Source organism: Opisthocomus hoazin, chromosome 18 (assembly GCF_030867145.1).
Source record: "Opisthocomus hoazin isolate bOpiHoa1 chromosome 18, bOpiHoa1.hap1, whole genome shotgun sequence".
In the NCBI taxonomy this organism is placed as follows: Eukaryota; Metazoa; Chordata; class Aves; order Opisthocomiformes; family Opisthocomidae; genus Opisthocomus; species Opisthocomus hoazin.
The window spans coordinates 5,237,368-5,260,678 of NC_134431.1; the positions used below are offsets into that span (position 1 = coordinate 5,237,368).

At 53.3% G+C, this 23,311-nt stretch overlaps 1 protein-coding gene across 2 annotated transcripts in view; it reads right to left on the minus strand.

The window, feature by feature from the left end:
• The window catches only part of MYH7B (myosin heavy chain 7B), a 29,649-nt gene extending 8,616 nt beyond the window's left edge, over window positions 1–21,033 (minus strand). Inside the window, exons 1-25 of one of the 2 annotated variants that reach the window (XM_075438785.1) lie at window positions 20,943–21,033; window positions 19,913–20,016; window positions 18,003–18,146; window positions 17,742–17,898; window positions 17,614–17,641; window positions 16,573–16,669; window positions 15,701–15,724; window positions 13,687–13,779; window positions 12,841–12,904; window positions 12,621–12,719; window positions 11,458–11,561; window positions 10,775–10,913; window positions 9,387–9,505; window positions 8,431–8,580; window positions 7,919–8,089; window positions 7,022–7,201; window positions 6,802–6,934; window positions 6,235–6,311; window positions 4,682–4,769; window positions 4,107–4,224; window positions 2,618–2,741; window positions 2,172–2,308; window positions 1,464–1,719; window positions 658–900; window positions 82–258 (exon numbers count right to left, since the gene is read on the minus strand). In XM_075438785.1, coding sequence (XP_075294900.1) covers window positions 82–258; window positions 658–900; window positions 1,464–1,719; window positions 2,172–2,308; window positions 2,618–2,741; window positions 4,107–4,224; window positions 4,682–4,769; window positions 6,235–6,311; window positions 6,802–6,934; window positions 7,022–7,201; window positions 7,919–8,089; window positions 8,431–8,580; window positions 9,387–9,505; window positions 10,775–10,913; window positions 11,458–11,561; window positions 12,621–12,719; window positions 12,841–12,904; window positions 13,687–13,779; window positions 15,701–15,724; window positions 16,573–16,669; window positions 17,614–17,641; window positions 17,742–17,898; window positions 18,003–18,146; window positions 19,913–20,016; window positions 20,943–21,033 — 3,117 coding nt within the window. Of the gene's footprint in view, window positions 1–81; window positions 259–657; window positions 901–1,463; window positions 1,720–2,171; window positions 2,309–2,617; window positions 2,742–4,106; window positions 4,225–4,681; window positions 4,770–6,234; window positions 6,312–6,801; window positions 6,935–7,021; window positions 7,202–7,918; window positions 8,090–8,430; window positions 8,581–9,386; window positions 9,506–10,774; window positions 10,914–11,457; window positions 11,562–11,663; window positions 11,748–12,620; window positions 12,720–12,840; window positions 12,905–13,686; window positions 13,780–15,700; window positions 15,725–16,572; window positions 16,670–17,613; window positions 17,642–17,741; window positions 17,899–18,002; window positions 18,147–19,912; window positions 20,017–20,942 lie in introns of those variants that run through there. The other variant, XM_075438786.1, reaches the window with a different exon arrangement.
• Window positions 21,034–23,311: the final 2,278 nt, after the last annotated feature.

Genomic DNA, 23,311 nt, shown 5'->3' on the forward strand with positions numbered 1-23,311 from the left:
CCAGATACCATTAAGGGACAGCCTTTCGGCTCTCCTGGAGGTTGGCTCAAACCTCTCCACTGTCACTGGTCCATGACTCACATCATCCACTTGCTGCTCCAGTTTGACCTTGGCTTTAGTCAGTGTGTTGACTTTGTCTTCCTCAGCCTGCAGGTCATCCAGAGCCTGCTGATGGGCCTCTTGCAGGGCTTTCTTCTCCTTCGTCAGCTTGGCAATGATCTCATCCAGAGCAGCCATCTCTTCAATCAGGTTTTTAACCTAGACAAGTGAGGTCGAAAATTAAGCACCTCTTCTCAGAAACAGGGGGAGCAAAGCTAATACAGCAGCCTGGCCCATGAAAGGCAGGCGTCCATGATCAACAGCAGCTTGGCACCGCAGCAGCTGCCAGACCCTCTTCCCTTGGCCAGGCTGGTTCCACCAGCTGCTTTGCCAGTGTCCCAGACCACTTGCCACTGCACAAAACCGTTTGCCCATACCGATCCCGTGCAATGAGGCAGGACACCAGAGGGGTTTGCCCTGTCCCACACCTTTTTGCACTCTGCCTTGCCCCAGCTCCCACACACCAGCAGCTTTGTCCCTGATATTTCTCTTTGGTGCCCCCAAAAGCACCAAGGTCCCTGGGCAATAAGGCTGTACTCTGCAGGAAGGGTGAGTTACCTTGTTCTCTGTGGCATGCTTCTCCTTCTCCACTTTGGCCAGCGTGATCTCTAGGTCATCGATGTCTTTCTTCAGCTCTGCACACTCATCCTCCAGCTTGCGTTTCTTGGCAGTGAGGTCTGAGTTCATCTCCTCCTCATCCTCCAGACGCTCTGTCAGCTCCTTCACCTTGGCCTCCAGCTGGATCTTGGACTTGATCAGCAGGTCGCAGCGTTCCTCTGCGTCTGCCAGGTTATCTTGCTCCTGGGACAGGCACAGGAGAGCCAGTGCTCATCCACTGCCCCAAGAGCACAGCAGCAGGCTCTTAGCCATGCTGCCCCAGCCCAGAGTGGAAGCTCTCCTTGTGGAAGGGGCAGAGTAAGCCCGAGGTGCTCAGGTGTACAAAAAAAAGACAGCTCCAGTCACTGTTCATTTTCAAGGTTCATGACACAACCACTAACACTAACCAGGGCTAAAGAACTAATTGCAACTAAATTTTTCCAGAGGAAGAAAACACTGGACTGATGCTTCCTGGTACAGAAATGGCACAGATTAGCCACAGTCTGGCACGCAAACATTGCCATCCCTCCCACCCCCATGTGAGGAGATCACCCTTTCCAGAGCCAGGGGAGCATGGTTCCATGCGGCAGCCCTGAAGTGGCAAGTCTGTGATGTTGCTTCAGGCTTGCACCGAGTCTAACATTGCAATTCAAACAGGTTGTGGCAATGAGGGGGTCTCAGAACTGCAAGAGGCTGAAGGAGGAATCTAGCATGCTTTGCTCCTTCTTCTGCCCATGGACTCTACCCAGAAGGGGTGAGGCACTCACTGCCTGCAGCTGAAGAGCCAGGTCATTCTTCTCCTGGATCATGGAGACCTGCTTCTCTTCCAGCTCCTTCCTCTTAGCCTCAGACTTCTCCAGAGCCTCCTTCAGCTTCTGGAACTCCTCCTTCAGGTTTGCCATTTCCTTCTCAGTCTGAGCAGACTTGAGTAAAGGCTTGATCTTGAAGAACAGCTTCATCCAGGACCAGTTCTTCACAGCATTGAAGGCCCGGATGTTCCACTGGATGGTATAGAGGGCTTCCCTGGAGGGACACAAGCACAACATCATCGTGGGTGTAGATTCCCCACGTCCCTTCCTCACTGCAGCAGGGACTTGGCTTTTGCAGGCCTGGACATGGCTCTGTTCTCCCCTAGCTGGACAAATGGCAGTCTGTGGAATGAGTGGCACATTGTCTGCATGCTGTAACAGCCCTAGAGGGATGGGTGGTATGGCCTGGCTTTCAGCTCTCCTCACTTTGCATTCCTCTGAATCTTTCAGTGGAAACCAAAGGCTCCCATGACCTAGGTACACTGACCCTCCCTATTGTGCCCATGCCAGACCTCTTATAGATCTGCCTTCACCCCTCCAGGACAGGGCCACACTCAAGCACTGCCAGCCACAGGTAAGCCCCACAGGACAAACCCACTGAAAGGTGCAGAAGGAACAAGGAGAGACACAAAGTTCTTCCTCTCCCCCTGCCCCTCACAACTCTACCTCCTGCTGATGATCTTCTGATACTCAATGCGCATGAGGTGCCCACGGATTCTGGCCTGCAGCATGGTCAGGATCTTCGCCAGACGCTCATCTCGCATCTCTTCCAGCATGCCCAGCAAACCAGCCTTGAAAAACACCTGCAGGCAAGACAGCGAGAACAGTCAACAGCAGAGAGGACAGAGAGCTCAAGGGTTGAGATAACTCATCAGGCAGGCAGGACTAGCTGCTGTGTTGGGTGGCATGAGGTCAGGCAGCAGTGACCTTCTGCTCAGGCCTGTTCCTTCCCAGCCTGCATCTTCCTATGCCCTCCTCAATCGCTTCAAGGGCCATGCTTAGCCTGCAGAGCGCTGGGCTTCAGCAGGGCTGTGGCCAGGCAGAGAGCAAGCTGGGCATGGAGAGCAAACTGGGACTGCAGTGAGACAGGAGGAACAGCTGCCTGGTCTCACCTTGGTATGACCAAACTTGTACTGTGAGTGGTCCAGTTCCAGGGAGCTCAGCAGCTTCTCTGTGGCCTTTCTGCTGTCCACAAACTTGTCATCTGGAATGGCCGCTGGATTCAGGATACGGTAGCTGCAGGGACAAAGCAGAGGGAGGACATGCAAGTGAACCCCAGCACAGAGCTGGTGGCTCCATTGATAGAGGGGATTGTAAGAAATGTGAAACTATAACAAAAAGCCTTAATATTTTCTAGTTTTTAGTAGTCTTTAGTACTGTAACTTGTATTTCTGCATGCATAGTGATCTAACGATGTAACTGTTACGCTAATCCCTGTTTTCTCATTAAGGAATGTAGTGGAAGGACATGGGCACAAGCTATCACTTAGTCGTTAGACAAAATAATTAAGTGGAATAAAAGTGGTCTTGGTTCTCAGCAAATAATTGGGATAATTGGGGGATAAAAGAGACTCCTAAATAATTCTACTCCAGACAGCTCGGCCTTGGGAGGGCAAATGCCCTAAGCTACAGAGATAACGAGGCACCAAGAGAGCAACAAGACCGGAGCAAAACACCCTGAAGGACATGATCTACGTGATCCTGGAACTGAGTTTGCGCAGAAACAAATGTCAATCAGTGAACAGAGTGATGAAGAGGATGAGCCTTCATCTTGGGACCCCCGAAGACCACCCAAAGATGCTAACAGACATGTGTAAAAGATATTTACATATGCTAATTAGTTCCTAGAAATATAATGAATATTTACATGTGTGATTGTATTTAACCTGAAGCAACAGGGTGTCTGGTGTGCACATTTGGAGGAGAAATCCCCCGTGTGCCCAGCACCGCAATAAAAAATCCCTGCTGAACAGTGTACATTGTACTGCTAGGTTTTTTTCCTACCGGATCTTCGAATCACCATCACCATCCTTGTACACCAGTCATGCCAGTTCCCCCGGCAGCATGTCGCTGCAGCACAGGCTGGAGCTATCTATGAACCAGGAGATCCAGAGCACAGTATGGGTGCTTCTGCAGATCAGACACCCGGGAACCTTGCCAGATTTTAGTCCCTGAGCACAGAGAAGACTCCAGGAGCAGGCCACTGGCCTCACCATGCCTGGTCCAGGCCCAGGCCAAGCAGGGTAGATGTGGTCAGCCTGGTAGATGTGACCAGCCTGGAGAAAGGGACGGATCCCAAGGGCAGTCAGAAATCTGAGTCAGGATTGACAGGCCTGAGCCTTGCTACCATCCACCTGCACCAGCCCTGCATTTAGCATCTCAGACATCAACAGCCCTGCTGTCTCATCACGTCTGTCACCAAGCTGCCCACGTCTGGCACCACAGAGCCAGCAGCAGAGCTATCCCAAACTGTACATGCACTGGGCATATTGTGGTGGTTCAGACCAGCCCTGAACAAGCTGGGGAGCAGTTCAGAGCCAGGGCAGTCTGTCTCCCTTCAGAACGTGTGTGGGATGCTGGGCAAGGGAGCAGAGGGAGTTACCGCTGCTTGAAGTCTGCGTAGAGGATCCTGTTGGGGAATCCCTTACGGCAGATGCGGATACCTTCCAGGACACCATTACACCGCAGCTGATGCAGCACCAGGAAGGCGTCCATGGCTCCTGTGAGCAAGAACAAAGATGGAGCAGATACTCAGCCCACAAGCACACGGGAAACGGAGCTGCAGCATGGGCCTGAGCTCTGGAATCAGCCCATGGTTTTGAACATGGGTGTCACCCTGTCATGTAGGCCTGTGTTGAGCACCAGTGCTGCTGCCTTGGCCCCAGATGGTAGAAGCCAGCCTGAAAGACTCATCTGTGCCTGCTATCATATACAGGTGCAAGGCAGCCCAACTGTCAACGCACAGCCAAACTGGAAGCCTGGAAAAACTCATTCTCCCCAGTAGAGGGGACTGGTATGGGTCACAGGGGTTTCCACACTGAGGTGGGACCAGGTCGCAGCAGCAAAACTGCTGCAAGAAGAGAGCAGGGTGAAGGTGAGTGCTAGTGTCGCTGCCAGTTCCCATGTGTGGATGTCACCCAAGGGCTCTGCCAGGGTGCCGTCTCAGTCCAGGCATACCTGGGGTCTTCGTCTCATTGGGGATGATGCAGCGGACGAAGTGGGGCTGAGTGGAGCGCAGGTTGGTCATCAGCTTGTTGAGATTCTCCTGTAGGGCAGACACGGGGGTGAGACATGAAGTGACAGCTCTGCTCCCCTACAATTCTTCTCTCCAGTCCCTTCCTCCCACAGGCAGGGAAAGAGCGGACACTGAGAGCCCCTTACCACTCTTCATGAGAGAGGGGGAGCCTCCTGCAGCTTGGCTGCTCTCTGTGCAGCCCTGTAGCGGGACCACTGCCTTCTGCCAGGGTGGGAGCAACGGCAGAGGGGACTGGGCTGGCAGACATGCCAAATGGCACCTGCTGGTGTTGCTATGCCAGAGAGGAGCCAGATGCTTCCCAAGTATTTGTAGGTAAAGTTTTGCTGCAGCGGAGAGCCAGGAACACAGGACTGAGCATATTCCTGGTGTACAGCTCTGCTGCTGCCCACCACCCTGCAAACGTAGTGCTGGCATCCGCTGCGCCTGCAGTCCCCGCCTCAGCAGATTCTCCCCGTACCCCCGCAGTGCTGCCCATGGCCTTCAGCTGTGACAGGGGACCCTGCTCATCCAGCCTGGGCCTCCTTCTCTCCCCAAGGCAGGGCTCAAGCCAAGAGATGGCCCTGCCTTTTCTTGTGGGAAAGGCATCTGCACCCTCCATCATTCCAGGCTGCGTTCCCCTCCTCATACAGGCTCAGCCTGTCCAGGACCAGCTCGAGGAAGGGAATGCCTTCCCACAGCTCCATGCAGTCATGGGGCAACTTCTCACTGCAGACACCTTTCCCCAAGGCCTGTGACTTGTCCAGGAGGAAGAAAGTCACACTTCTCCCTGAGTGGGGGCTCTGACACAAGCGCTGCCCTCTTTGAGCACCCTGTCACCACAAGGCTGTCATGGCAGGAGACAGCTTTGGGCTCACACACCCCTCTGTGCTGTTTTCCAGTTGCTTAAGCTGTGGGGTGGAGAAATAATCCCTGTGGTGAGCATGGGAAGAGGAGTGTGTGTTATCCTGAGCTGTCAAATAGCTCAGGTCACCTCCCTGGACAGGACAGCAGAGAGCTGCCTGCTCAGAGACCTGTAAGATCCTCCTCCATTTTCTTCTGCCCAAAGGCTGTCCTTCCCGCCGACAAGAATGAGGAGAGAAGTAGCACAGACTTAAAGTGATGTTCATGTAATACATTATCTAAACATCACTACAAGTCTTAACTGCCGCTCTCTCAAAGGCGAAGGAGCTGCAGAGCAGTGCAAGCATCACGTGGGCAGAAGCAGCACAAGCTCCAGCTCAAAGGCAGCCATCGCTCTCCCAGCCTGGAGCCTCGAGTCCTTCCCTGGCATCACGGGGACAGGGCTGGGGCTCTGCCAGGCACAGGCCTCTTGCCCAGGGATGAGAGGTGTCGGGAGCTTTTCCTAGTGGTGCTCCTTCAGGCCCCAGGAGCTCAAGTACAAGAGACGCCAAAGTCTTGGCAGGAAAGTGGGACTGATACCCGGACGCTCTGAGCATGCTTCCCTCACGGCCTTGGATGAGGGGCTGGCTCTTACCTTGTGCAGCTGCGACACTGTTTGGAAAGAAGCTGCCTTTTTACGTTTCTCCTTGGTTCCTGGCTTGTGAGGTTCCTCTGTTGGGTTGAAATACTGATTAATCACATCAGCAAAGCATCTCCTCAGCTTGGAGGACTCAGAAGCACCCCCAAACACCCCTGAAACACCCACAGCCCCTGCTCTCCGTAAAGCAGAGATGGTAGCGCCCTGCTGCAGAGCAAAGCCGCAGACCAAAAACATCTCCCACAGCACACAACTCGGCTCTTGGTAACAGGGGACCCATTCACACACCCCAAGGCAAAGGGCCACCAGGACAGCTCTACAGCTCCACACAAGCTCAGCCTGGTCCCAACCACCCGCCTAGAGCCCCTAGGCCAGGACTGCATGTCCACAGTACCAACCTACTCAGGTCAGAGAGGTTTTTAGGGGTCAATGTGAGTCTTCCCTTTGCCCAGGCTGCTAGGTGCAGGAATGCTGCACCAGCGGCTGAGCGTGGGGGTGAGGAGGCTTTGCTGCAAAGGGAGGGAGGGAGACCAAGGTCAAAAAAGGGGTGAGGTTGTTCCTCACCTGAAGTAGAGCTCACGTAGTTCTCATAGAGGGAGGCCAGGAGCTTGTTTTGGGATTTTTGGAAGACAGCCACCACTGTCTCATTCAGGGGGTCCTTGTTCTTATCCAGCCACCCAATGATGTTGTATGGTACCTATCACCAGAGGAGAGAGGCAAAGTTAAGGACAACCCTGCAAGGGGGAAGGTGTGAATGCTGTGGAAGAACTCACAAGAGACGTACCACACCAGCATAGTGCACCAGCTCAAAGTGAGCCTCGTATTTCCGCTTTTTATCCGGTCGGGGCTTCTGGAAGTTGGGCGACTTCCCAATGTGGTTGTCGTAGAGCTTAGCTTTGAATGACATGTCAGAGGCCTTCGGGAACATGCACTCCTCTTCAAGGATGGACAGGATTCCCAGTGGCTGCAGGGAGAAGGTGGTATAAGAGGTCTGAGTTCAGTGTTGCCATGTCCCATCCCAGAATGGGGGATTCTCTGTGCCACTGAGCAAGGTGAGGCAAGGCTTGACTTGGGAGACCTCGTCTTCGTTTGGGCAAATGGTGCAAGACATTGACCACAGGGCAAGCCAACACTGGTCTGTTCCAGGCTGCATCTGACCTCCAGCCAGTCAGAGTGGGACTGGCCAGGCCTGCAAGACGTGGGGGCTTGCTCAGGTCGATCAGATTGTTGGGAATGTGAGATCCTCTCCAGTATCCTGACAGGTTTGCTCCTTTCCAAAAAAAAGGTGAGTTTCCTCCATGCCACAGTGGAAATCTGTTATACAAGCTGCTTTGAATCAGCAAGTACTCAAGTAAGAGGCACGGAGGCGCAGAAAGCGGGAAGGATAAAAGGGGCAGATTTCACTGTTCTCTGGAGGAAAAGGCTGCACCAGGTTTTGTGGCTCACTGGTGGGTAGGAACAGAATTTCCATGGTTTCATAAAGTCAAAATTTGTTTCAAAAAGGACTCAATGGGCTGGAGTCTTTGAGCTGTAAGTGTGGGGAAGACAAAGCTGGGCCCTTGCCACTGACTGGGGAGGGAATAATTTCATTTCTGGTAGCAGAGCACCCCTCACCATTGCAGGTTTTGCAAACAAGCTGCCTACCAGAATTACCATTCCTGTGCCCTGACTCATGCTCTACCTTCTCAATCAGATCAATGCAAGCCTGCAGGTCCAGGCCAAAGTCAATGAAGACCCATTCGATGCCTTCCTTCTTGTATTCTTCTTGCTCCAGGACAAACATGTGGTGGTTGAAGAACTGTTGCAGTTTCTCATTGGTGAAGTTGATGCACAGCTGCTCAAAGCTGTTGTACTGCAAGAACAAAACAAACATGTGTCAGAAGGAAGAGCTCCAGACATGAAGGAATTCACTCTTCTGCTTCCTCTGGGTGTGAAGAGTGATCTCTGCTGGGCTCAGCTGGATTGCTACCAGAGGACATAGCCAGGAATCATGAGAGTTGTGCTCACAGCAATGTTAGAACAGTCCTTTGTGAGCTGCCCGTTTGCTCCAGATAAATTAATTCAGGCAAGAGCTCTTTTTCTTATCAAGGCCAGCAGTTTCTTGGAGGAGGTAGAGCTGTCAGACACTAGGGGACTGGGCTGTCTAGCTACAACATTCCCCCGAACCCACTGCAGGGAGCCTGCAGGACTCACATCAAAGATCTCGAAGCCTGCAATGTCCAGTACTCCGATGAAGAACTGTCTGGCCAGCTTGGTGTCTAGGGTCTTGTTGATCCGAGCCACCAGCCACTTGAACATGCGATCATAGGTGGCTTTAGCCAGGGCTCCCACAGCATAGACAACCTGCCAAAGCAAATCAGAGAGCAGGTCATGAGCACTTATTCTTCTCCATGCTTTTGCAGGAGCTAGAGGCCAAAGAGAGCTCCTCTTGGCACACAAAGGACAGACAGACAGATCCAGGGAGTTCATGATTACAGTATATACTCCAAGATTAGTTTTCACATGCTCACAAGTTTGTTCTTGTGTCCCTGGCTTGGTCTTAGCCTCCAAGGTCTTAGGATACAGATTCAGTCTAAAGTGATCTTCTCAGAAGCTTTGCGCATGGCAGGAGCCTACAGCTCACTTTGGATAAGACACCAGCTCCTAAGGTCCTCTTGAATTTCACTCAAGGACTGGCTTGCACTATACAGGGCAGATTTGGGTTCCTAACTGATGTGACTGAAATCTGACAAGATACATTTTTGGTGTATTTGAGTCTCCCACAAGAGCAGTTTAGATGAGTATTTAGAAGAGGTTTCCACTTTCCAGAGCTGAACTCTTCATGGGAGTGTGACTATCTCTGAAGCAGACCCATAGAAACTGGACCTCTTCTGGCTGTGATCCAACCCACATTTCAAAGATACTCAGTTGAACCTCCAGCCTTGGTTGATAACAAAAGTTATCTGCCAGCTCTGCCACCAGCTTTCCCAGCTGCTGAAAGCCAGTAACCGTGGATACATCTTCCCACGCTGCTCTGGAGTCTCCTCCTAAACCCAGGAGAATGAACTGAAGTACCAGTCGCCCTGTGCAGAGAACATTACGCAATGGGCCTGCCTGCAGAGGAGTGATGTACCAGCATGAGCAGGGAGCCCGTGTTCTGGCACACTCACCTGTTCTACATTCTGACCTTTGGTCACGTATTCATTGCCCACTTTCACACGAGGATGGAGCAACCCCTTGATGAGGTCAGCTGAGCTGATTCCCATGAGGTAGGCAGCTTTGTCAGCACCTGTAAAACAGTACAAAGGCATGAGGAGCCAGCAAGGAAGCCCTGGGAAGGGAAAAAAGAAAATAAACAAAGTAACCAGCTCTTCTGCTGATTAATGCTAACTATACTAGATTTTCCACCTGCTCCAGACTCTCTTCCTGTGTCTACTGTGATTTCCCATCTTGGACATTGTATGATGCTTTTGAAGTCTAGACCTCCTGCCTGAGAAGTTACTGTTTGGAGGATATGGCCATAGCAGACCTGCTGCACCTTATGAGGTCCCTATCAGGTTTTTGAGTCTTCTTGATCTGGGGATCTCTATGCATTTTCCAGTGGAAGGTTGGATTCCCATGCAGTGAATTTGAACTGACCAGAAAAGAGATTATTTTCTTGCTTCTCTTTCACAGACTCCCAATAGCAGATTGTAGCTAGAAAATCACCTCTGTAGGAGAATCACTGCTAGATCAAAATCTTCTTTAATTACCAGATAGCAGCTGAATCCAGTGTTGACACTCCTCAGGCCAGGGAAACTCTTCCTTTATGAATGTTAGCATGACAAGGCAGTCATTTCTGCTGGATCCCTGCCTCAGCTGATGTATAGTTACTGCTTAAGCCTTCCAGTTAAGTGCTGGGGCTCCCCCTTCTCAACCTTCCACATGCTGCAAACTCACCCTCTCCTTCAAGCTTGCTCCATCATGCCTGGGAGCCAGGCATAAGGCAGCAGTGTAAAAGCAATAGAAAATACTTGAACTTGACTTTTCTGAACTTCCAGGTTTGCTTTGCAGCCTGACTATTCTCTTAGCTCTATAATTTGCATTGGATTTTCCTAAGCAACAAACAAGCAAAAGTATTAGACAGTGACTGTATCCTACTCTAACCGCTCTTCAGGAGGCTGTGACTTGCACAAGTCCTTGCAGTCCTGATCACAGTCTGGCTCATATTCTGTGGACAACCTGCTCGGGAAGGCTGTCTAATGACATGCAAGAGAAGAGGTAATGAAGGGCAGAAGACTGAACAAGGTGAAGCACAGCCAGGGTAGGACAGCCTGCGATATTGCTGAGGCAAGTCTGATGCAAATGAGGCCACCTAGTCCTTGCAGAAAAGGCTGTCCCAGATATTCAAGGACAAGCCCCATTGTGCACCTACAACAGGTCCTAAGACTGTGGTTGCTTGCATCATGGTCACTGATCTTCACAGACCAGGCCAGGGAAGTTAACACAACCTGCCCTTGGAGGAATTTGTATGCCCAGCCCGGGCTGGGCAGATCTGGCAGCATGAAGCCAAACTCACTTTCAGTGCCGTCAGCCTCTGCCTGTTCTTCTCGCTGCTTTTGCTTGAACTTCATGTTGCCGAAGTGCATGATAGCGCCCACTATTTTATAGGAGCCATATTTCTCATCGTTGCTGAAGCCCAAGATGTCCATGGCGTGCTGAGGAGAGACAAAGCAGCAAGATAGAACAAAATCACCACTCTGAGGTGAGGGTTGGTCCTCCAGCCATCTCATAAAGCGCTCTCCCTATCCTGGGGCTCTGGGCAGGCTGCTTTACCCAGTGTGCACCCAGGAAAACAATCCTGTCTGTGGGATTTTGAATGTGAGTCCCGTTTCCACAAGATCTCTTTGAAAGCAAAAGGACTAGCCTGACATCCACAAGCAGGAGGCTTTCTGAGCTGAGGTCTCATCTTCTCATGGAAGCCATGGGAAGTGCTCATGTGCTACAGGGCCTCCCTAATGCAGGGAATTACTCCCCCTTCTCTACCTGGAGGAGGCTGTTGGTTGAGAACAGTCATTCTGCTCTTTCTTGTAGGCTCACAGCATGTGTAGAGCAACTGCCAATAAACCAGAGGGAGCTCACAGCCCATTTAGAGAGGGACATAAAAAAGCCAGGACATGTCCCCTTGTCTGCCCAGAAGGAGGTTGTGCCCTTCCCCAGGCCCCCACCTCGGGCTGTGTGGTGTGAAGGAAGTATACGTACATCTGTCGCCATGAGTTCCTCGCCATCATCCAGGTTGTCCACAGTTGTTACTCCCTGCGAGCAGAAGTGGTAGTCGTAGGGGTTGAGGGAGAGCAGGAGCATATCTGTTGGGGGAAGACACGCAGAGGGTGAGGCCAGTCTGACAGAGACAAACCTGGGGCAGAGGGGCAACCTGGATGCAGATGAAGAGGTAAGGCTGCACCGGCCTCAACTAGAGGGCACCAGCCAGTGGGAGGAACAGCCTCTTCAAGCCCAGGCAGATCAACACATGGGTCCATCTCTTCTGTGATGTGCCTCCTGCTTGCTATCTTGGGATATGGCTTGGCTGCAGACTGATTTAGAACTGGCCATCCATGTCCTTGTGACCACCAGATAAGATTACTGCTCTGCACAGCTCTCCAGACCTGCCTAATAAGGTATTGTTCTCCAGGCAGCAACAAGCCCAAGAGCCTGCAGCCAAGAGGCTGGCCACCCCCGGGGACAGTGCCAGCCATCTTTCTGCAGTGTGGGAAGGTTTCCTTGCACTCTGTATGGCCTGGCACCTGGTGGGCAGGGCTGCTCAGAGCACAGGACTGCCCCAGTGCAAGTTTGGGTCAGCTGGGACTGTCCTGGGGAACACATCTAGGATGTGTCTACACCAGGGCTGCTGCTGTGAGTGAGCTCTGCAGCTGTTTTCAAGCTCACCTGAAACAGGTCATCTCACTAGGGTGGCTTAAGGAGCTCAGAGTAGGCTGCAAAATGCTTCCCCCTACCCCAAAATGAGTAAATATCCAGCCTGAACATGCTGAGGTCAGTGCTGTACCTGCCACACATTGAGGACTCTATGTAAGGCAGCTTTGCAAAGCACGGTCCCACCCTCCAGATAGACCCCGAGTGACCACCTCTCTGCTCCTAGACAGTTGCAGAAAGAGCTTTAAGTCTGGCTTCTCAGTCTGTGAAGATAAAGGAGGCTGGACTAGATCACCTCTTGAAATCCCTTCCACCTTGAATTACCTGACAATCCTATGATCCTGCACAGCTAGCAAAGCATTCAAGGGCAGTACCTGCATGGTGGGCTGGGTTTGCTCATTCCCTGGGGACCCCAAAGCTGACAATCAAGCTCTTTGTGGCTATTTTCAAGCCACCATGCTGTAAAGGCTATGCTGCAGCTTTGGCTGCCTTACCTTGCAGCTCTGGTTTCTTCCCAGAAAGGATCTGGTAGTAGATGTGGTAGCTTCGCTCTTTGGGTTGCTGGAAAATCACTCTTGATTTTTCCAGAAGATCTAGAAGCAAATAGGGCAGAGGGGTTAGAGGAGCGCTTGTTCTTTGCTGGAGCCAACCCAGCATCGGCACAAACAGTGAGATGAAAGCCCTCCCCGCTGCAGCTGGTCCTCGTTTACTCACAGATGTCGATGTCTGCAGAGGCCAGCTTCCCTGAGGGGCCAAAATGGATCCGGATGAACTTGCCCTGAAAACATGCACAAGAAGTTAAGCTCAGGGCTTGGCTACACAGGTACAATTCTGAACAGCTCCTAGAAACCTCAGACAACTACAAAACACTGGTAATTTTCTACTCTTTAGGCTTCTGCTGATGCCAGGCAAGTTACTGGTCTCTGTGAGGGGTAAGTGGTAAGCTCTCTGGTTTGTAAGGTGCACAGGGTCAGACAGCATCATCTAAGGCTTTAAACAGTAGGCAGGCAGAAACTTTGCTCGCAACAGATAAATCCCTGTCCTCAGGGCTGTTCTTAAAGCTAAGCACTTCTGCAGGGCAGTGTGATACTGAGTCTGCCCACAGCCTCCTGCCCTGTGATGTGTTGGGGAACCTCACCAGGGAGTGTCCTTTCCCTCCAAGGCACAAGCACAGGCATCAAAGCCACCTGTGGCTGACGAGCTCTGCACCTCCGGCTGGCTTAACAAAAAGGATGCTGCTCCCTGGAAGGGGCATGCTTCTCTGTCCCAGCTCCAACACTGCAGGCTGGGCTTACTACCCCTCAGCTTTGGTCCTGTAATGGACTTCTCTCCAGCCATAGGCTGTGACACCAGGGTGATTTTTTCTGACCAGCGCACCATTTACTGCACAGATATAATCAGAAGAAACTTGGTCCTTACAGTCAAATCCCACTAGGAAGCAGAGCTGGCTTCCTGCTACGTGCCTTGGGCTCACACCATATAAAAATACGATACCACAAGCAATGCATTCAGCTTACATAAACATGGCACATTAGCTCTCTGTCTTGCTAAGACACTTACAAAACGTGAGGAGTTGTCATTTCTTATGGTTTTGGCATTGCCAAAAGCTTCCATAGCTGGGTTCGCCTCAATGATTTGATCTTCGAGGGTGCCCTGTAAAACAAAACCAAAAGACGTGTCAGCTCCCACCCAGCCAGAGGGCATCTGTTACCAACAACAGAGGGAAACAGGGCGTGGGGCTCCTCGCACCATCTGCCTGCTACGCTCCTTCGCTGTCTTTAGGAGCCTGCTGCTCCTGGGGCACCTCCTTGTCTCATGAGCCAATGCAGCTCGGTTTAGGGGTCATCAGAGCTAGGTTTTGCAGTACTGCTCTCTGTGGGCTCCTTCTCGCCCAAACTGGTCCCTCTGAAGGTCCAGGCTACTGTCCCTCTGCACACAGCAGTCTTTAGCCCCTTTCTTAGGCTGCTATGATGTGCAAACCAAGAGCAAGCATGCATTGTCACCACAACAATCTGCAACATTTCAAGCTCTTTGACTCTGCCAGGCATTTTCTTTTCCACCAAACCAAAGTCTTGGACAGTTCAAATCACAGCACTTTTCAAAAGAAGAGATCCAGAAAACTGACTTGATCTACGACTCCCTACACCAACAAGGTGCACAGCAGGGTCACAGTGTGAGGGCAACACACCCCAGGTCCCCGCTGGTGTGACCTGCTGAACTCACTGGAGCTCTCCTGAGCAAGCCCCAAGATCAGTCTTCCCCGAACTTTGTTTTTCCATTCGTGTTTCACATGCACAGTTCAAAGATAAAGAGACAGCCCCCACCTAACACACACAAAGCAGGGCAAGAATTCAAGGAGAGAAGCATGAGACTTGCACCAAGACACACAAAGGACAGTGGGGTCTGGCAACAGTAGCAGAGTTTGGTGGCACAGGCACCTGCAGGATTTTTCATGAGAGCTTTTGCCCATGCTCTGACACATTACAGTCCATAGGGCTTTCCTTAGGTGGGGAACACCAGCTCTGGGCTCTGCCCACCAAGAGCCACGCTGGCTTCTCAGTGTTGGGCCCACGACTGCTCCCCACCTCTGCAGCTCCAGGCGTGTGAAGGGCAAAAGAGACAGGGAGCAGCTGCGAATCACAGTTTTACTAACAAACTGTCTTTTGTCACTTGGATGTCCTTTGATCTGTTATCTTGAAATTCAGCCTGATCTACAGCTGCCTGGCCTGTGAGATTCAATGGGTGCTGCCCCATGGGCTGCGCCAGCACCCACAGATTCAGCCCCCCCAGCTACCTCCCTCTTAGTAAGCTTGCCCGAGTGGTCTGAGACTGTGTTAACGAGCATCCCCCACCCAAGAGTGTCCGTCAGCTAAAGGCTGTCCCTCAGCGCTCAGACAGGGAAACTGAGGGCTGAGGCCGTAAGACTGAGCTGCTGAAACGGCTGAGCCCTCGGGGTGCTGGGAGTGCCAGGGACCGAGCCTTTGCTGGGTTTCCAAAGGCACTCCGTTGTTTCCTCAGAAATGCACCCCAGAGCAGGACATCAGCTGCCTGCAACGGGGTGAGCCGAGCCGGTGCAGGTCTTTGCTGAGGGTGGCATGCCCAGGCACCACTGGGGCCCCAGTCCGCGGCCAGAGCGTGGTGCTGCCCATGCAGAGAGGCTCTGCCCTGCCCCTCAGCACCACCACCCTCGGCTGGGCCGCGAGGCTGGGGGGGACTTTAACAGCTCAGAGAGTGGGGGCTTCACCTTGTCCTTGGAGGAGCCCACGCCACCCTCAGGCAACCACTGTGCTGTTAGAAACGAGCATTTGAAGAGCAGTGATCCCATGAAGCAGAGGTTGGAGTCAGAAAGGTAGAAAGTCACCAAGAGACAAAACATCAAAGCTTCAAGCTACGGGAAGGTGGGAGATACAAAGCCAAGCGGAGAACTAAACGCTGCCCAGGTGCTGCGGCAGCCCTTGCTCCTGGACCCAAGGCAGAGGCCCCACGCAGGCATTCCTCATCCCCCTCGCCACAGCTCTGTGGTGCAGCAGAACTCTGTCCTCAGCATCAAAGCTTAGGAATCTACAACACTTACCCCAGTTTTAGTGGCAATAGCTGCCTAGAGAAAGGAAAGAAAATTGTCTTTAGAAATCCAGAAAAGCCAGGCAAGAACCACAAGAAGCATGGTCAGAAAAGCAGGGCATGACCATTTAGTGCCAAAAAAGTCCAAGAAAAAAATGGGAAGATTAAACTTTACAAGAGATGCCAAAAAGTTGTTAAATAGATTAGCTCAAGAAAATAAAGAAATGCATCAAAAAGCAAGAACAGTTAAATCCAAACCCAAAGAAGAGTAAAGAAAATAATGCTGAAGTATTGCTTGTCTGATGCCTAAAGCAAGGGAAAAGCAGGCTGGAGCCTCAACATATCAAGAAGAAATAAGCAGTTGCAAGGGCAGCTCAAAAATAACCAGCACCAAAGAAATGCAAGAATCAAAACAAGAGCAAGAAAAGCACAAGGTAGAAAAGGGTCAAAATGAACAAGAGGAGAAAAAAAGGAGAAAAGGATGAAAAGCAAGGCTTAAAAGAGGCAAGATGGGAAATGGCAGGTTTACTCTGTTCTTTTAATGCTTCTTAAGAAGAAGATCTGTGGGGTGTTGAAGGAGGAAGAGAAGATAAAGAAGGCATCTAACGCACCTCGTCCAGGCTGCACAGATTGAGCAGCCACATTAAAAAAAAATCCATTTCCCCTTGAGCAGAATAATTTCAAGCCTTGCTTGTTCAAAAGTCAGGGAAAAGGCAAGCCCTGGGTGGGTCAGACCAAAACACGCTTCCAAATGCAAAAAGTTGGAGGAAGAATAAAAAAAAAAGGTAAAAAGAAGAAGAAAGGGGGAGGGGAGGAAAAAAAGAAAAAAAATAAAACAAAGAAAGGAGGAAAACAGCAAGAACTTGTTACAAAAGAGGGTCTTACTAATTTCTTGCCCGGTGTGTCGCCCAAGGCTGCGACAATGGCAAAGTACTGAATGACCCGCTTGGTGTTTACAGTCTTACCAGCACCAGATTCTCCGCTTAGGGTAACAGAAATACACAGATCACGGGCATGAGGCAAAGAACAGGCAAAACTTCAAACAGAGACCCTGCCGCCCCGCTCACCGCGCCGGGAGGGAGAAGCAAAGGACCGGAGGGACGGGGAGATGGGCACTGTCAATCCCTGCTTGTCTTTGGGGCTTGCCTTTGGAGCGGGACCCAGCTCCAGCCCCGCTGTCTCCCATGGCTGCGAGCCCGGGCTCTGCCTGCCTCCATGGCGGTATCACCGGGGCCAGCTGCCCGCCGCAGACATGGCGGGAGGTGCTGGTGCCCACCCAGGCTGTACGGCCCTGGCGCGGGGGCTTCAGCTGTGCGGGGTCAGCCAGGAACCGGCCTCGCCTGCTCCCGCTCGGGCAGTGTCCGCGTGGCCCGCTTGGCCGGGGGTCTTGGCGATGGCGGGGGCACCGCGCCGGGGCGAATCCTGCCCGGGCGAGCGCGGGGGCTGCGTGGCCCCGCTGAGCTCACCCCTATAGATAGCTGCGCTCCCATTGTAATCCCGGATCACAAAGCGCCGGGGGGCAGCCGGGCAGCAGAGCCGCCGCCGGACACGCGCCAAGCATCGCTCCGCAGCCCCTGCCTTTCCTAATTAGGCTATGGCCGAGGCTAAAAATGTCCGCGGCTCCTGGCAGCGGCGTGGGGTCCTTTAGAGACCTTTATATAGCCCTTATCTAGATGTCACTTGAAATCAACCTGGCCTCCACCCTCCCACGTCACCCTCCTCCCCCGCCACCGCCCCTCCGGCCGCCATCGCCCTCCAGCCTTGGCCTCCACCTCCCTCCGACAGCTGCCGGGGCGGGGGGGACGCGGGCAGGGGGCCCTCCTGGGGCTCGGGGTGCCGGCCCAGGGCTCCCCCAGGAGCGCAGCATGGGGGTCCTCACCGCTCACCCCGGGGCTGGGCAGGGCGAGGGCGCGGGGGGGCACTTACGTGATGAGCATGGACTGGTTCTCGCGGTCTGGAAGAGAAGGAGCGGGCGTTAGGTCGGTGCCGCCCGCCTCACCGCCCACCCCGGGAGCACGGACCCCCCCCCAAAGCCGGGGGTCCCCAAGGCTTACTGCGCAGCATGTCGTTGTAGGCGTTGTCAGCGATGGAGTAGATGTGGGGGGGGGCCTCGGAGCGCCGCTTGCCCTTGTAGGCGGCCACCACGGGCGCGGTGTAGACGGGCAGCCATTTGTAGGGGTTGATGGTGACGCAGAAGAGCCCCGAGTAGGTCTGCGGGGGGAACGGGGGTGGATGAGGGGTGGAGGGGCCCCGACGCCCCTTCCCCTCCCCACCCCACGGGGTGACCCCCCATCCCCCAGGCGCCATCGGCTTACGTAGATCATCCAGTGGGAGTAGCGGCGCTTCAGGTTGTAGAGCACGGAGGCCTCGTTGAGGTGCGTCAGCATGGCCATGTCCTCGATCATGTCGAACTTGGGGGGGTTCATGGGCTGCAGCTCGTCCTCCTTCACCACCCGCGTCTGCCGGAGGAGGGGGCACACATCAGACGGACCCCAGCCCCCACCGAACACCCTCTCCCCCAAAACCTCCCGGGGGGACGGACCTCCTGGCAGCCCCATGCTGCGGACAACCCTGGCCCCGTGCCTGCTGTCCTCCCGACAGAGCTGCTCTCCATTTCGGGGTGACGGGGCTAGGGGATCCTCACCAGCACCCCGGCCACAAAGCCCCGCTGGGAGAAGCGAACCCCAACCCGTCCCCTCTCCAGGGACACGGACTGTGGCCGAGCCTGGCAGCAGGGGTCCAAGCCGGGGGGCACCAAGATGTCACCCCACAACACGCTCAACACCCCCATCCTGCGCTCCTCTTCGCAGCCTCAGACCCCGCAGCAGCACGATCTCTCGCTTGGAGAGATCCCTGGTTATTCGGGCAAGCAGCTGAAGCACGTACCCCATCACTCCTGACTGGATTTATTTAATCCTGCAAAGCCAAGTGCTGGGAAACGATCGCGTTACCTATCTGACCCGAATGGAAGCAGCGGGATTTAGCAAATGGTTTTGTTAATAAAGATTAAATTAAACCTTTCAGAGAGGTTTGTTTAGGGTTGTTTTACAGGTGAATACGAAGCACTTGGTGTTAAAAGGTGTCCCATGTTAAAAGCGGGAGGGTAGGTAGAAGGATAAGGGGGGGGTTCTGTCTCTGGAAACTGTTTCTGCTGGAAATGCTGATCCAGGGAAAGCAGATATAGTTTCAGATTTCGTAAATCCGTGACAAATTGTTAAAAAAGACAGTTTCAAGAGGGAACGGCAAAAAAGGTTTGGAAACCGCTTTGTTCGCAGAAGCTAAAGATCTTTTAAACATCAGAATAAACTTTTTCAATTTATACCCCCTCCTCAATGAATTTTATTTTGGAGAGGTCAAACTTCTTTACTTTTTTCCCCAGTTTCAGACAAAGATATTTTCAAAGCCTTGACGCTTTCCAAAGATGATTACATAAATTTCTTTTAAATTCGGCAGACAGGAGCGCTTCTCAGTGCCATGCTGGCCAGCTGAGAAACAGAAACAACAAAGGCTACCATCTACTGCCTGGTCAGGTCCCTGTTCTTTTTCCCAGTTTTACACCAGTGTAGTGATGTTGTAGGGCCATGCGACTCCCATAGCCAAGAAAAGAATATTAATTAAGCTCATTTACAGGTATTTGTACTGGATTTTATCTTGACAAATACCAGCTAATTGTTGCTTGCTGTGCCTCCCTCCCGCTGCCGGAAAGCTGGAGCCTCACCAGGAGACACAGCCGGTCCCACCTCTTTACCCAGCGCCCGTTCTCCCAACAGCACCCCTCACTCTGCTGCAAATCCTGGCTAAAACAAGGAGGACTTGGCCAGTTGGCCCCTTACCTCTTATTTCCACCTCGGAGATGAGCCGGGCAGCGGCTCAGCATCACGAGGGGCTGTGCCGGGGCAGGCGCAGCCTTCATCAGCCCTTCCTCCCCGGCCGGGAGCTGCGCTGGGCCAGCCCGACCGTCCCGCTGCGGTCTGCCCCACAGGGTGAGCCGTGTTTGGAAGCAAACGCTCGATGGGGCGATGCTAAACCGCTACCACCCTTGGCAAGCCATTGGCCTACGTGTCCTGACACGCTGCCGTGTGTGTCCCCTCGGGGCAGGACCGATCACCAAGCACGGGAGGGTTATCAGCAGGAGCTCAGCTAGTTTCAGATGTGGTCTTGTCACACGTATCCCCCCTCCGCACACGCTCGCTAGCCCTTGGAAAAGGAAAGGTATTTTGCTTACCTCCTTATTTTTGGTTTCCACAGTGACTTTGCCACCAGAGCTGTCTTTGATTTCCACTTCAATATAAGCTTCTTTCTCATCTGGGATCCAAACTCGCTTCTTTCCTAGAGGGCAAAAGAAAGGAGAGGAGGGAAGGGAAGGGAAGGGAAGGGAAGGGAAGGGAAGGGAAGGGAAGGGAAGGGAAGGGAAGGGAAGGGAAGGGAAGGGAAGGGAAGGGAAGGGAAGGGAAGGGAAGGGAAGGGAAGGGAAGGGAAGGGAAGGGAAGGGAAGGGAAGGGAAGGGAAGGGAAGGGAAGGGAAGGGAAGGGAAGGGAAGGGAAGGGAAGGGAAGGGAAGGGAGACACAACAGGTTGAAATATAGGAAAACCATTAGAAATTGTCAACTGAAAGCCACACGAATGCAGTCTGATAACATGGAAGGACAGTGATTATTTCTTCCTACGCTCTTGGTCATAGGAGCTGGGATTTCTTTGCCTTTTTCATGCTTGGCAGCTGTTTTCTTTGCCAGGGTCAACTTTTAGTCTGACAGAAGTCTGCTGCTTGCACTCAGACTGTCATAAAAAAAGGACGATGAGAGCAAGCAAAACTCTCCTCTTTTGCTCAGCCAGAGCACAAGCCGGGCCGTGGAGCCCAAGCACAGTGAGCTGTGGTACAGCGGCATGGCTGAGACAGACCGGGAGGGCTGTGGGGCGAGCTCTGCACAGCTCCCAAACTAAACAGAGCTGGAGAAGGCTTTGCCACCAGTACCTCAGCCTACGTCCCTCAGCCCTCCTGCCCCTCAGGGTCGGGGGAGATGAAGGGCCACCTCCTCCTGCATCTCACAAGGCAACGGGACAGTCGAAAATCTGCTTTTCCTACTTCTGAGATCTTCCTGTCCTCCATGGTGGTGGGGACAATTCTGCAGCACCCACGATACCACAGGTACCAGCACTGGGAAAGGGACGGGGATGGTCTCCAAAGAAAGCCACGGCCAAGGGGCTGGCTCGGGGCACACACATGGGGCTGTGCTGAGGGCTGCCTCGGGGTCTTACCATCGAACGGCATTGTCTGAAGCTTCAGCTGCTCCGTGTAGCTTTTCCGGAGGTATTCAGCAGCCTCCCCAAACTCGCTCATGTCCAGCATAGACATCTTGCCTGGCTGGAGGAAGACCTGGGCAGCAGCGAAGGAAGAGTGAAAGACACCTGAACACTGAAAGGAGGGAAGGGACAAGGAGTCAGTGTATGGGGAAAGCACCCGCTGCTGGGCTGCTAACCAAGAGCAACATGGTCACCAAACGTGCTTTTAATTTTAGAGGGTGAGAGAAGACAGTGACAACAATGCTAGCTAATAATAACTATAATCACAAGACAATTACTGAACACTTCTTCTTCTGCTGCTATCAGCCTCGCACTGCGAGTCCCAGCTGGGTGAGCTGGCATTGCTTTGGCGTCAAAATCCACAGTCACATTTTAGGTGTCACCAGAGATCGTCGATGACGCCCTTTTTCTTGATAAACTCAGCTAAAACCTATTCCAGCTCTACAGACCTGTTGGAGCCCTGGTGCCCTGCGCAAAACCTCTACAAAGATCCAGGTCTGTTTCGCAGAGCAATATTGCCGGAAGATAAAAGCGAGACTGGAGTTATTATCCCTGGGAAGACCCCTGGTATAAGACCACCGTGACAGCTGCTTGGAAAAGCGCTTTTACGACAGTGCTTTCTAATACCCATCTAATGCGGCATCGCACAGCAGAGCTCCCAAACGCTGCAGCCATCACGAACGTAGCCACTGCTGGTAGCCAGCAACGTCGCAAAGCACGCAGACCTTCACAAAAACACCCTCGATCCAGGTCTGTCCCACCCTCCTCTGTCCCACCAGAGTCAGCCCCTGGCCTCGGGGAACATCCACCCTGCAGAGGGGAAGCGGGTTAGTAGCAGAGGACAAGCGTGCACACAGACATGCTCTTTCTTACTAACCTTGGTGATAGGACTGAGTGGCTGTGTGCGTGCTGCAAAGCCCCTTTTTATTGTGTCTGTCAAGGTCAGAGTGGGAAAAGATATGTCAGAAATTCCCATGTGTCATGTCCACACAGCTCCATTGGTGCTGCTGTCCCACTGCCCGGAGAGACACAAAAGGCAAACTTCGCTTTTATCTCTCTGCGAATGCAGCCTGGTTATTTTTACTCCTGTATTGTCAGGCGAGTACAAAGACTCCAGCTCGGGGAGGCAGCGCAGGTCTCCAAGCCTGCCCGCGCTGCCTGCTCCGGCGGGGAGCGGGGGAACGAGAGCTTCGCCGTTTCTTTCCTCCTGCACCTGAGCAATCGGTCCTCCCGCTTCTTCCCCGCACCCTGCCAGGAGAGCCGCTGCCCGGCGGGATGTGTGCGGCCACCGGCTTTCCCAGCTGGAGCATCCCAGCTTCTCGCTCCGCTCTGGTTCAGCCTCCCCCCGGCCAGACTGCCCGGGAGCCAGGGACCGGGGAAGGACATCAGGGCTTGGTCTCTGCTGCCCCATTGTCTTCTTCTCAAAGGCTTGGCTTGTTTCCTGAGGCACACCAGCCCATCTAACACCAACCACCACAAACACCAGAATTTACTTTCCTGGTTATATGCATGAAATCAATCAAGAGATTTATCAGAGGGGCCTGATGCTCCCCTGTGCTGTAGTGGCCTGAGGGCAGCCCCCCAGGGTGGGCATGCTGCTGGGCAGGGAGGATCGAGCTGCCATGGATGGGCTCTGCCTTTGGCAAGCTCTGCCCAGCCATAACCCCCCAGGTCCTGCTCCCAGAGTTCACTCAACTTGGTGTGGGAGCTTGGTTCATGGCTAGGCCAGATGCCAAATCTCTCAACAGACAAGTTGCTGGTTTCCTCCACATCCTTGTACCTGGGCAGCAGCCAAAGACACGGTGTACAACGCGGTGATCGCAGCCCGGAGCACACCACCAGCCCAGCAGCACCACCATGAGCTGCCCGAGATGGGAACGACCCATGGCCGTGCCATGGGGATTTCTGTGCAAGGCTCAAGGAAAAGCCATTCTAGTTGCTGGCACCCAAAGTGTGGTGAGGTTTTGACCCGCTGGGTTGGCCGTGTTGCTGCATCCCCAAAGAACCCTCATGCCTGCCCACCAAGGACTCCGCTCCTCTCTTTGCCTTTGCTCTGGTGCAGTTAAAAAGAAAGCAGGGCTGGATGGGTTTTTGCACGTGGGAGCAGGGGCACTCGTGGGCTGCTTGGATTCAACACAGACTTGTGCGAAACGAGCTGCAGCCACCCCCAGTGCTGGAAATCAGCCTGACTAGAGCTGGGTGACTCGGGACCCCCAGGTGCAGGTGCAGGGAGGGGCAGCATCTGCCCCCCACCATGGTCCGGATGGCTGCATCCTCAGCCAGGGCATGTCTCGCTGCCAAACTGCTTCTTGGCTCCCCAGTCA